The sequence below is a fragment of the Pseudorca crassidens genome, chromosome 19, assembly GCF_039906515.1.
Source record: "Pseudorca crassidens isolate mPseCra1 chromosome 19, mPseCra1.hap1, whole genome shotgun sequence".
Taxonomy (NCBI): domain Eukaryota; kingdom Metazoa; phylum Chordata; class Mammalia; order Artiodactyla; family Delphinidae; genus Pseudorca; species Pseudorca crassidens.
The window spans coordinates 18,887,478-18,899,954 of NC_090314.1; the positions used below are offsets into that span (position 1 = coordinate 18,887,478).

The 12,477-nt window shown below is 39.0% G+C and overlaps 1 protein-coding gene across 2 annotated transcripts in view; it reads right to left on the reverse strand.

Annotated features, from left to right (window-relative positions):
• Positions 1–12,477, reverse strand: part of NLK (nemo like kinase) — a 147,010-nt gene that overhangs the window by 22,963 nt on the left and 111,570 nt on the right. For both annotated transcript variants that reach the window (XR_010937577.1, XM_067716311.1), the window contains exons 4-5: positions 2,420–2,526; positions 850–935 (exon numbers count right to left, since the gene is read on the reverse strand). Coding sequence is in view for 1 of the 2 variants with exons in the window: in XM_067716311.1 (XP_067572412.1) it covers positions 850–935; positions 2,420–2,526 (193 nt within the window). In the remaining variant the exon portion in view is untranslated. The remainder of the gene's footprint in view (positions 1–849; positions 936–2,419; positions 2,527–12,477) is intronic.

Consider the following 12,477-nt stretch of genomic DNA (forward strand, 5'->3'; position numbering starts at 1 on the left):
TAATACTTTAGCCACTCATAAAATAAGAGGAGCTTTAATTTGCTTACATAGAGATGACTCAGCTCTAGGAAGGCCCTTATCTCTAATTTCTATGATAGGGAAAACTATGGTGGGCCCCTCACTAGGAGTTCTGCTAATACACATCTCTATTAGGGGTAGGGTGTATGTACACATGTGGATTTTGCTATTTGTGAGCCACTCTAACAAAAGACAATGGGGTGGGGATGGTACTGGGGTAAGAATAAAAAACTGAAATTGACATCTTGAGATTTGCGGGCTGCTAACCATAATAAATCCTGTAATCAATACCCCTTCAGAGGGATAACTGAGAATTGGTTACTGTATACCGTGGAAATACATTGGACCCTTTCCTGGCTTAGTATTTTCACTTCTAAATGTTTCGATTTCCCTACTTTGCTGCCTCAGTCAAAAAGCATATAAAAATGTTAGCTGTGCAAAAACATATAGACAGTCTTCTTAAAAGCCACACTTGATTCTTACGTAAGTAGAAGCTTACTGGTCTTCCAATCTTTCTTCTGATATACACTTCCTTTATAATAGAAAAATCTGAAAAGAAATCACCTTCTCTATTCTTATTTCTAGTCACACTGAAATTCCAATTCCAATGTTTCCAAAACATGTGCAAAATATCACCAAGAAACCATGAGCCAAGACTACAAATTAGTTACTATGTCCATGCCTAGTGATATTGCTAGAGAACACTGGGTTCTTTAATTTTTGGTAAAGTGATGAAAATAAATTTAACCATTTCTTTCACAAAAACATGTTCTTAAACGTGCCTTGACGTTCCAATTTTTTCTTACATGTTTAAATAAACTGAAAAGCTACCTTTAGAACACAGTTGCTGTTCACAAGGAGATTCCCTGGCTTAATGTCTCGATGTAAAATGCCAGCTGAATGGAGATATTTCAAACCTGAAACAACAAACAGATTTAACTGCAGATACTTAATTCCTTTTACTCAACCAATGATTTGGGGAACACCATAGAAACAAGAGTACAGGATTTTAAATTGTTCTCTAAATAACTGCATAATGAACACTATTAAAAGCTTGAGTTAGCCCTACCTCAAAAAACTATAATTTATAAAATGTCATCAAAAGTTTGCACAGTCTAGAGATAATGTCTATAATTCGAAAGATTATTGAGGTTTAAGTATATAGACAAGTGTTCCAAGCACTGGAGTTAAGGCTGACCAGACCAATAACCTTGAATTGTTCACAAGTGTGGCTACTGGAGCTCTCTGCTGATACTCTCAACCTGTGATTGTGAGCTGCTCCCACAAAATAGTTCCCATCAACCAGCAGGGAGCCTTTCCCAGGACAGATCTTCACTGATGAGACAAAATTCAGAAACTTGCCCAGGTTTGTTGGTAGTATTCTCCACCACTAAGAATCAAGAGGGTAATTAATTACTTTAAAAATATTTTTGACATCTTGAAAGACTGTGGGCTTTAGCACTGCTAAAGATCACAGCTTCAAGGCCGAGTCTTCTGAATAAAATATAGCAAATCCCTTTTTTTTTCCAAGTGTGAAAAAAGGTCCAATAGCCAATATCTCCCCTCTACCCCCACCCCACCCCCATCCCCAAATATCAACAAATCTATAGAAGGTGAACTTTCTAGCTTTAACTCTGTATGTGCTTTAATTCTTTTGGCAGATGCTTGTCAATTTTTATAAAGAATGCCTTAATTCTTTGAATCCCGTGGGAGAAAAAAAGTACTTTACTAGGTAAGAAAACTGTTTCAGCTTTAAACAACTCTCCATTTGTAACGGCAAAATTCTTAAGGACACACCTGATGACCAGAGGAAGCTCCAACAATGCCAGCCCAAATCGCTTTTCTGTCAAGTCAGTGCTCTTTAATGAGCCAGCCTAGAGAATTAGTTAGCTGGCTGTTTCTATCAGTCTCCTCCATGCTTGAAGAGTCATTTTGCTTTTCTAGAGTTGAACTCAGGCATGCCTGCCAACACTCAGGCCAGGCCCACCTACTGCTGGCTTGAAGAATGTATGTTATCCATAGGGAACACAGTTCCTTTTCAATTTAGTCATCTGATGCCAGCCACACACTCCTACTAAAGGCTGTTTAGTGGAAACTTTGTGACAAAGCATTCTTGTTTGACAAACCATCTTGCTTATTTACCTCCCTATATTAACCCCCTCGACTACCTAATGAATTAGATAGGCCCTTCTCTTCCATCACTGAAAATAAGAACCACTTGGCTACCCTTAAAAGCCTCTTATTTAACATCAAGTATAGAAATTATTAAATATACCTTGGTCAAAAGAAAGAAGTTGTTAGGGAAGAAGTAAGCCTTGGAAGGTCAGATTAGTTCAAATGAAAAGCAAAACATTTCATTTATACAGTGACACTACCTTTTTCTTCATAAAGAAAAACTTACCTCGCAAAATCTGATAAAGAAAAACTTTGACATGATCTGAGCTGAGTGGTTGAGGAGAGACGATAATTTTATGTAGGTCACTCTGCATCAATTCTGTGACAACATATCTTGAGGTTTCAAGTTAAGGAGAGTTCCGAGAATTCAGCCCCCAATCCCTGCAAAGTAGGTACCAGGTCTAAATAACTTCTGTTCTTAAGGCTGGAAAAAGCTTAGGGAAAGAAAGCTTCTAGACAGCATGAAAGAGGTGACAATTCCAGCCCTCACAAGATAAAACACTGCCAAAATTAAAGAATTTTAAAAAGTTAGCAGAAGTAAACAACCAAGTGACTTCACTATAATTAGCATTATAAAAGAGAAAACCAAGGGTAAATATTGTCAGTGACAGCTGGGCCAGGAAGAGTGTGAAGACCAGTCTGAGGGTCTATTCAGACATGTTACTGGAGTGTCCTTTGAACCCCAAGAGAGGGTTGTTGGTCTCACCCTAGGCCACCATGGCACCAATGGAAAAGATGACAACCTACCTATCAACTGTGGCTTAAGTTACTCTATAAATCATGGTACTCCTAAAAGTACGCAAATGGTTAGTTCAAATCCAAATCTCTCTACAATCTTCACAACTGAATTCTTTTATTATTTAACTTTTTATACATTTATACTTCCCTTACTAAATTTTAAGCTTCCCATGCTTTGCACTCTGTTATACCCTCAGGGTTTTGCTCAATCAACACAAGGCAGATGATCAAAGGCTGGGGCGCAGGGAGCAATGGGGATGGGAATTCAGGACTCTTGTGAAGGCACCACCTTTTGCTTTATCTAGAAAAGGAAAGATGCATGTCTTACTCTGCCTGCAGTTAAGAACTCCTTAAAAGTCTGGGCAAGCTTTATGATTTAAATAATATAAGCTTCCTTAAGTCAAGGGGAGAGGGCCTTTGACTCTAGGAGGCTCCTACCAGGATTCAAATTCTTCTGACACCTTGTAAAAGTCAGTTTCACATTCTGAGTCAAACAGTAAGGCTTCCCCAGCCCTGTGCACCTCAAAGCAGGGAAAGGCAAGACAAAATGTCAGTTATTTTGTTTTCTTACATAGTTCCTCAGATCCTAAAATTCTTCTTCCAGAAAGGTATTATGGAGGCTGTAGTCTTAGGGTGCTTACCACTAGCTATAAATGAACTAAGAGGTCCTGGGGCTCTTGTTTCAGCATTTACATGCTTGTTTTAAGGGTAAATGCTGGGCTTATAAAAATAAAGACGAGAAGGAATCTGCCTTCAAAACTTAAATTTTCAAAAAGTGATGTTAGGCTTTGTATCTTACCCTTATGAGCTTTAAAAAGTCTCTTGTAGTAAGTGATTATTATTTGGGGAGAAGGATTTAAAAACACTTCTAATTTAATGTTTTAGCAAAAACAGGTAGGAAAAGGGACAACTTGGGAGTAAGGGAGAATAACTGATAACACTCGACACACCATAGTTGGAAACGCCCTCCTCCTTGAGACATTTTCTTCAACTGGCTAGCAGGACACCCAACTATTGACTTTCCTTCTCCCTCTCTGGTTCTTTCTTCTCAGTCCTCCTTTGTTGGTGCTCTTTCCCAAGCACTTAATGTTGAAATGCCCCAGGGCTCGGTCCTCTTCTCTCTCTCTTTTTTGGTCATGCAGCATGGCTTTTGGGATCTTAGTTCCCCAACCAGGGACTAAACCTGGGCCCTGGGCAGTGAAAGCACAGAGTTCTAACTACTGGACCGCCAGGCAATTCCCTGGTCCTCTTCTCTTTCGATACTCACTCTCTAGGGTAACGGGATCCAGTTCCATGACTTTAAATAACATCCATGCTGATGACTCCCAACTTTGTATCTCTAGTTAATCTCCTTTCCTTAAGTCCAGGCTTGTCTATCAAACTGTCTACTCATCATCTCCATGGGATGTCTAATTGACAGCTCGAACTACCATGTCCAAGATGTATTCTCTATCTTTCCCCCACCACACACTTTCTAGGTGTAGGCTTTCCCACAGCAAACCTATTTTTCCAGCAGGTTGGTCACACCACAAACCACAGACCTTGGAGTCAACCTTGATCCCTCTCTCACTCTGCCTCCAATCCTATTGGTTCTTTCAAAACTTAGCCACAGAATTAGACCACTTCTTATCATGTCCACTATTACCAGCCTGGCCCAAGACCCCTAGATTTCTAAAACAATTCTAAGCCAGAATACATTTTTCACTGTTATATTTTGTCTGTATATTGAGTCACTTTATCATATAGAAAATGCAATTTTAAGCTTTTTATCCTCTTAGGTTTAATTTTTATGTTAGGTTTTATTAACCAGGCTCTTTCCAAAGAAATTAGTGAGGAAATGAGATCTGGCACGTAGAATTTCCTTATAGGAGTTTTCAGTGACATGTTAGAATCTTTCTATAAGATGATATACATCAGTTAAATTACAATATTATTATCAAGGTTAGATTTAGTTACCTTAATAGTTAAAAAATTTTTTTTCTTATAACAATTTCCAAACACACAAAAAACTTGAAATAATTAAACAGTGATCACCATATATATGCCTACCACCTAGATTTACACTTAACATTTTGTCATATTTGCTTCAGTGCACATTTACCATGGCCCTTTCCATTCATCAATTCATCTTATTTTTTAGATGCACTTCACATAATCATGCTTTAGAACGAAAGCCAGATTATGTCACTTTCCTGCAAAACCTTCCCATTTCATATAGAGGAAAAGTCAAAGTCCTTAAAATGTCCTTGCAGGGCGCTAAATGATCTGGCTTTCTTCCTTCTCTAACCTCCTGTCACTTTCCTCTTTGCTGTTCTCTGAAAATGCTAAACACACACTAACCTTAGCCCTTTCCATTTTCTCTGCCTGGACTGTGCTTCCCCAGACATCTACTTGGCTAACTCTTTCACCTCCTTTGTATCTTTGCTTCAATTTTATCTTTCGATTGAGGCCAACTTTGACTACTCTAATAATGTGTCCTGCATTCCTCGTCCAATTGCTACCCCCTTGCACAACCCTACTTTTTCTTTTTTCCTGTAGTACTTATCCTACATAATTTACTTATTACATCTATTGTTTGTCTCTCCAATCCTTCTCCATGAGGGCAAGGGTTTTTTCTCTGTATTGTTCACAAGTCTATCCAAAAGTCTCAGAAGAAACAATGCCTACATATAGTAAGTCCCCTGTAAATATCTGTTGAATGAATGAATATATATTGAGCACCTACTAGGTATTAGCCACTCCATTAAGTATTTTAAATATATCATCTCATCTAATTTCCATGGCAATCCTACAAGATAGGCAGTGGTATCCCCAATTACAGATGAGAAAATTGAGGCTAACAGAAGGCAAGTAACCTGCCTAAGGTTACATAATAGTGAAATTGACTATGTTTAAATTGTTTCAGTGGCCCTACACAATTTAGGATTTTACCTTCTTTTCTTTTGAGTTATATTTTAAAAAACTCTAATAGGGCTTCCCTGGTGGCGCAGTGGTTGAGAGTCTGCCTGCCGATGCAGGGGACACGTGTTCGTGCCCCGGTCTGGGAAGATCCCACATGCCGCGGAGTGGCTAGGCCCGTGAGCCATGGCCGCTGAGCCTGCGCGTCTGGAGCCTGTGCTCCCCAACGGGAGAGGCCACAACAGTGAGAGGCCCGCGTACCGCAAAAAAAAAAAAAAAAAAAAAAAAAACTCTAATAAAATATACTAAATGTTCAGTGTTCTTTATAGAAGAATTTCAGTTAATAAATACAGAAGTAATGAAAGATTAGGGGAAAAAAATCACTGTTTTGCAACCTCTATGACACCGTGGATCTAAGGTACCAATTATCAATGGTTGCTAAAACCACTTGAAAGGAATGAGACCCACATCAACTCAATCCACCACTCAATCTTAGCAGCACTTATTGTGGGACAAGATATTATGTCCCTATGATTATACACACCACTGCCTAGAAAATATTCATGTCTTAAAAAACAATATAATCAATCTTCTAGTTCTAATTATCAGTTTACTAGAAATATGGGAAATAAAAAGACATCATGAGGAAGCAATCAGCTAAACACACAACGTGGATCATTCTCCAGGAAAAATATCCCCAAAAAAATCAATGAGAAAGAAAGAAAGGGAGGGAGGGAGAAAGAAGGAGAGAGAGAAAGGAAGGTAGGAAGGAAGGAAGGAAGAAAGAAAGAGAAAGAGAGAAAGAGAAAGAAAGAAAGAAAGAAAGGGGGGGGTTGTGAGGGGAAGGGAAGGGAGGAATGTTTGGGATAAAAAGTCTCAGGAAATATAATAACCAAATGCAATATATGTACTTTGTTTAGATCCTGATTCAAACAAACCTGATTAAAAAATGAGATCTTTGAGGCAATCAGGGGATAGTAAGGAATTAGCTAATTTTATTAGGTTATGATGGTTATGTTTTTAAGGCCCTTACCAGGTAGAATTGCATATTTAAGTATTTTTAGGTAAAATAATGTGATAGTTGGGATCTACTTTAAAATAATACAGCTCTCCTTTCCCCCTCCTCTCAATAAAAAGGAAATGAGACTGGCAAAATGATTAGTAATTGCTGAAGCTGGGTATTGTGTATATGATAGATATTATACCATTGTCTCTCCTTTTGTGTATTTTAAAAAATTTTCCAAAGTAGTTAAAAAACAAAAATTCATCAGGGAAATACAAAGAAGCCAAAGAGTATAAAAACTACATAGAATCCTACCTCTTTGAATTAACCTATAATATCTTCATGTAAATGTTGTGTATGCATACCTATCTGTATTTTTAAAACTGGGATTATAGCATACACATGGCTTTGCTGCCTGTTTTCTTGCAGAATTTTTATTACTGTAGAGGGTTCTAATGTATGGATATATTTATAATTCATTTAACCAATCTGTCATTGTTGAAAATCCAAGATATTTCTAATTTTTTAAACTATTTTAAATAACCATGAGATAAATATCCTACATATATAGCTTTATGTGAATCTGATTATTTCCTAGTGATATATTCCTTGTAGTGGAATTATCGTGACAAAGTAGATCATATTATATACATATATATATATACACACACACATACATATATATTTTTTAATTTAAAATATCTTGTGAATATCTTTCCATGGTATACAATTCTTTTCTATCATTTGAAGTGCTTAAATAGGGACTTCCCTGGTGGCGCAGTGGTTAAGAATCTGTCAATGCAGGGGACACAGGTTCGAGCCCTGGTCCGGGAAGATCCCAGATGTCACGGAGCAACTAAGCCTGTGTGCCACAACTACTGAGCCTGTGCTCTAGAGCCCGCGAGCCACAACTACTGAAGCCGGCGTGCCTAGAGCCCATGCTCCGCAACAAGAGAAGCCACCGCAATGAGAAGCCCGCGCACCGCAACGAAGAGTAGTCCCTGCTCGCTGCAACTAGAGAAAGCCTGTACGCAGCAATGAAGACCCAACGCAGCGCCCCCCCCCCAAAAAAGTGCTTAAATAGTATTCCAATTTATGTAATATGGCATGACTTAAGCAATCTCCTACCAATTGGCCTTTAGGATATTACTGTTGTTGTTTTTTGTTTTTTTTTGCAGTACGCGGGCCTCTCACTGTTGTGGCCTCTCCCATTGCGGAGCACAGGCTTCAGACACGCAGGCTCAGTGGCCATGGCCTACGGGCCCAGCCGCTCCGCGCCATGTGGGATCCTCCCGGACTGGGGCACGAACCCGTGTCTCCTGCCTCAGCAAGCGGACTCTCAACCACTGTGCCACCATGGAAGCCCAGGTTATTCCTGTTTTGACTGTAATGTAGCTTTGTGTGGGGGGCGGCGGCATAGAGCTTTAATTTTGTTTCACAAAGGATCCTCAATTACGTATAGATCCTCTCTCTTGGGTTAATCCATTTCTCTAGAGAAGAGCCCTCCAAACTTCTGTCTTGGAGGGCACAGGCCAGGTTGCCAGTGTTCTGTATCAGTGGGGGATGGGGCCAAAGACACCACAGCTCCGTTCATGCTGTCTCCAGGAAATAAAGCATTATACGGTCTCCTGCGGAATAGGAGACGATCTGAACATTTGAACATCTTACTACTTCTTACACAGGCTTGCAACCAATTCTGTGTTTAGGCCTACCTGCACCCCTACTTTCTGAGATACTTGATGCCTCCAAACCCTGAGCTGCTCTGATGTTCTGAGCAAGAACTAACTTGTTTCTGGGTTCTCATTACTGCCAGCAGAGGTTTCTGCCTCTTCTAGTTTGAGTTCCTAACCCTTTACTGACATTTTAGGGGGGCTTCAGGAAGAACTGGCAGTAAAGATTTGTGTTCTATCAACTGTGTTTTCAGATTGAAAACTGTTTACATGTTTATTGGCCATATATATGTGTGAGTATGAGAGAGGGAAAAAGACAGAAAGAGTGAGAGAGAGACTTGTTTCTTTTCTTTACTCAATTTTCTACTGGGGTGATAATTTATTTGTAAAAGTGCCTTACATATTAAGGATATTAACCCTCTTGTATATACTAAAAAATTTTCCCACTAGGAAATCTTAATCATAGGATAGAGACAGGAAAAAACTTCTATTTGCACCATTAAGCCTTAATCAGAAGTCCTAATATTCCTGAGTTGGTTCCAGAAATCTCAAGGGACGAAAACAAAGGAACATTACACAGGAAAAAAACCAAGACAGAACAACAGAACAAAACCAGAAAAACTTCACAACTGCTATCCCTGTATTAAGTACTATCAACTTAATATCAACTTGCAGTTTTACTCAGGGAAAAAAAATTCCTAAAGAGAGTACTCATCTGTATGGGATGTCAGCCATGTCTTCTGAGTTTATTGACAATTTTTTCTTCCTGCCAGGATTGAAAAGTTCTTGCATGGAAGTGAAGACCAGGTTATATTCTATTCTGCCTTACATATCTGTATAAAACAGGTAGCCAAGTTGCGATTCCAGAATCTTTACTGTTACTGGTGACAGTTGGTATGCATGCAAACAGCAGAGAGAAAACATCTTAATTTTCAAGTTATCAGGTTGAATTCTCAGGGCTGGCACTTGAAAAATCTTGCTTTGACTTATAAAAGGAACGAATTGATACAAAAGCCAAAAACAGAGAATAAGTATGAAATAATGTCATATGCTTTCTTCTAACAGTGACTATATTTTCAAAGAAAAGGGAAAATCAAAACACTGTCTGGCTGGAATGGGTACTGTTCTAATCAGATATTTTATAAATAATTACTAATTTCAGAAAAAACTCTTACGTTTCACTTAGCATTACGAAACATATATTTCCAGATCAGGGTGTTGTTCACATCCTAGACCTGTTGGATTTGAACTGACAATGTTGGACCATTTTGACCACCAAAAATAGTAATTTCACATTGTTCAACCTAACACAGAGCAAAGTATTACCAGATATCAAAAAACCCCTGAAAAACAAGGCATTCAAAATGAATGATTTCAAGTGGTAAGTCAATTCTTCTATACTAAGAGCCCATACATATGTGCACAGTTTCTTACAAAATATAAACCAGCAGGTATTCCCTCTGCTAAATGCAAATAACTAGATTACTATGTTACTGTCCTTAGGATCTGTGAATTTAAAAAACCTTTCATTCAATCTCCTGTTATAATATTTAAGAAGAGTTTACAAGAGTGTTACTTTCACATCTCTGCTTCTTGAGAAGATGACATGCTGGGTTAAAAAAAAATGAAGGTAGGTTAATAAACTCTTTTTTTTTTTTTTTAAATAAACTCTTAATTTAACCAGAAAGTCCAGGGCAAAACCACATACAGCCCTGTCTACCTTGACCATTTTGTTTACCTTTGTGCAGAGATGCTTTCCCCTCCTCTAATATCTTTTAAACATAAAAGTCTGATAGGGCTTCCCTGGTGGCGCAGTGGTTGAGAGTCCGCCTGCCGATGCAGGGGACGTGGGTTCGTGCCCCGGTCTGGGAGGATCCCACATGCCGCGGAGCGGCTGGGCCCGTGAGCCATGGCCGCTGAGCCTGCGCGTCTGGAGCCTGTGCTCCACAACGGGAGAGGTCACAGCAGTGAGAGGCCCGCGTAACGCAAAAAAAAAAAAAAAAAGTCTGATAAATTTTAAATGTATGATTTTTACAAAGTGATTAAAACAGCCACTCTGCAGAGAGTAAGTTCTGTCAAACTTTAGTTTAGCAAAGTAAATTCTTCAGGGTTGAAATGAATATTTTTCACCTCACGAATAAAGCATTTTTTTCTTCACAGAAAACAAGCCAACGACCAGGCCAACCTTAAAAAATTTTATTTCTCTGGAAAATACAATTCCTGAATTTGGAGATTTAACAATATAGCTGCAGAAATTTAGAAGCAACACACACCACTTTATGATAAGGTTTCTGCTTTGCTCTAGCAGAAATCCTCTGAAGTCTCAATCCCTAGCATAATGTCTCCCAGATGTCTCAACTAGTTGCCATGCCAACTAAAGCAGCTTAAATTAAATGAGGGCCTGAAAAGGCACCTGCATCACTCCAGGTCTGTTGCGCATTAAATAAAGCTCTCTTGACAGGGACTCAGAGGTGCCATTAACTTGAACAGCAGCTATCTGATTATTGTTTCTGAGTAATTTAACGAGGGTCTCCAAACAAGAAGAAAAACAGGGTGCTCTTTCCCTCTCCCGTCCTTCTAAATGGGACAGCCTCTCCGACAGCCGGTGCACCCACTGGGTCAATGACTTTGCTGTGGCCTTTTAAGTTAGCATTGGGTAAAGGTAAAACACAGGACCAAAGTTAGGACTTTCAGGAGAATATCAGCAGATTAACCATTTTCCCTTATTAAAACTCATCATTAAAAATATGGTTGTAAAAAACACACTGTGCATGGTATGCTAACCTCAGAGCGATCTGAACAGCGCTGCTATAAAATAAATTGCTGCTGATTGCAGCAATTAGTTAAGTAGCTCCATGAAATATGGATTTCAAAATGTACTGATTTGCTTCAGAAAAACGAAAGATGCAAATTAACAATTACAAATGCAAAGGGGGGGCGGTGGGGGGGTATGGCAGCTCTCGATGCCTCAGGTGCCCAAGAGACACAAACGTTTCTGTGTTGTTTTAAAGAGTTAATTGTGTATGGTTTTTTGTTTTGGTAATACTGACATTTCAGAAGCTTCTTTATATATAACAGGGTACAAAATAGTCCCTTTGCTGCTTTCTCAATTATTAGTCAATGGGGAATATCACTTAAGAGAAACACAAACTTCAGCTAGAGAGGTCATATGATTTACCCAAGGTCACATTCAGTCCCGACTCCTAGTCTAGTGCTCTCTCTACCCCACCAAGCTGCTTCCCATAGCAGCTTGCCTACTATTCCCATTTCTTAACCAAATGTCACCACAACATGCAGATTACTTTGAAATAAAGAATAGCTGAATTACTTTTAATTATGCGCTATGAGGAGAAGAAAAGGAGAAAGGAAGCTAACTTTCTGTTGAAGCTACTTATGTGCCACTTTATATGTCATCTCATTTAATCCTCACTAACAATACCTAATTTGTAACTATTTCTATTAAGATATGAGCACACTGAGGCTGGGACAGGTTAAGCTGCTGACACAGAGCTCGGATTCAAACCCAGATTGTCATGATTTCTAAGACTGACCCTTTCCATGAAATTCTGCCTCACTCTGTTCACTATCAAGAGAGAAAATGAAATCCATAAGACTGACATTATTTGCATGTTGCAAAAACCAGGTTCCAAGCAAAAATCAGAAAATCAGTACAGCAATACATGATGTGGCTTTCAGGATCCCTCCCTTGCCATGTGTCTTCAAATGGGAAGTCACTCTCTTCGTTCTTCAACAAATATTCTCAACAGCAGCATGTGCTAGACACCGTTCTAGACACTGGAAATTTGATGGTCTATAAGAATGTCACTGCTGTCACTGAGTTCATAGCCCACCAAGGGAGATGGACAATTAAACAAGCAATTACAACAGCTTCACTCAAATATCACAACAGTGTTATGGCTGTTAATCTCATAAAGCCCCTTAGGCACTGCTTTGGGATTGAATACGCCAGATTTG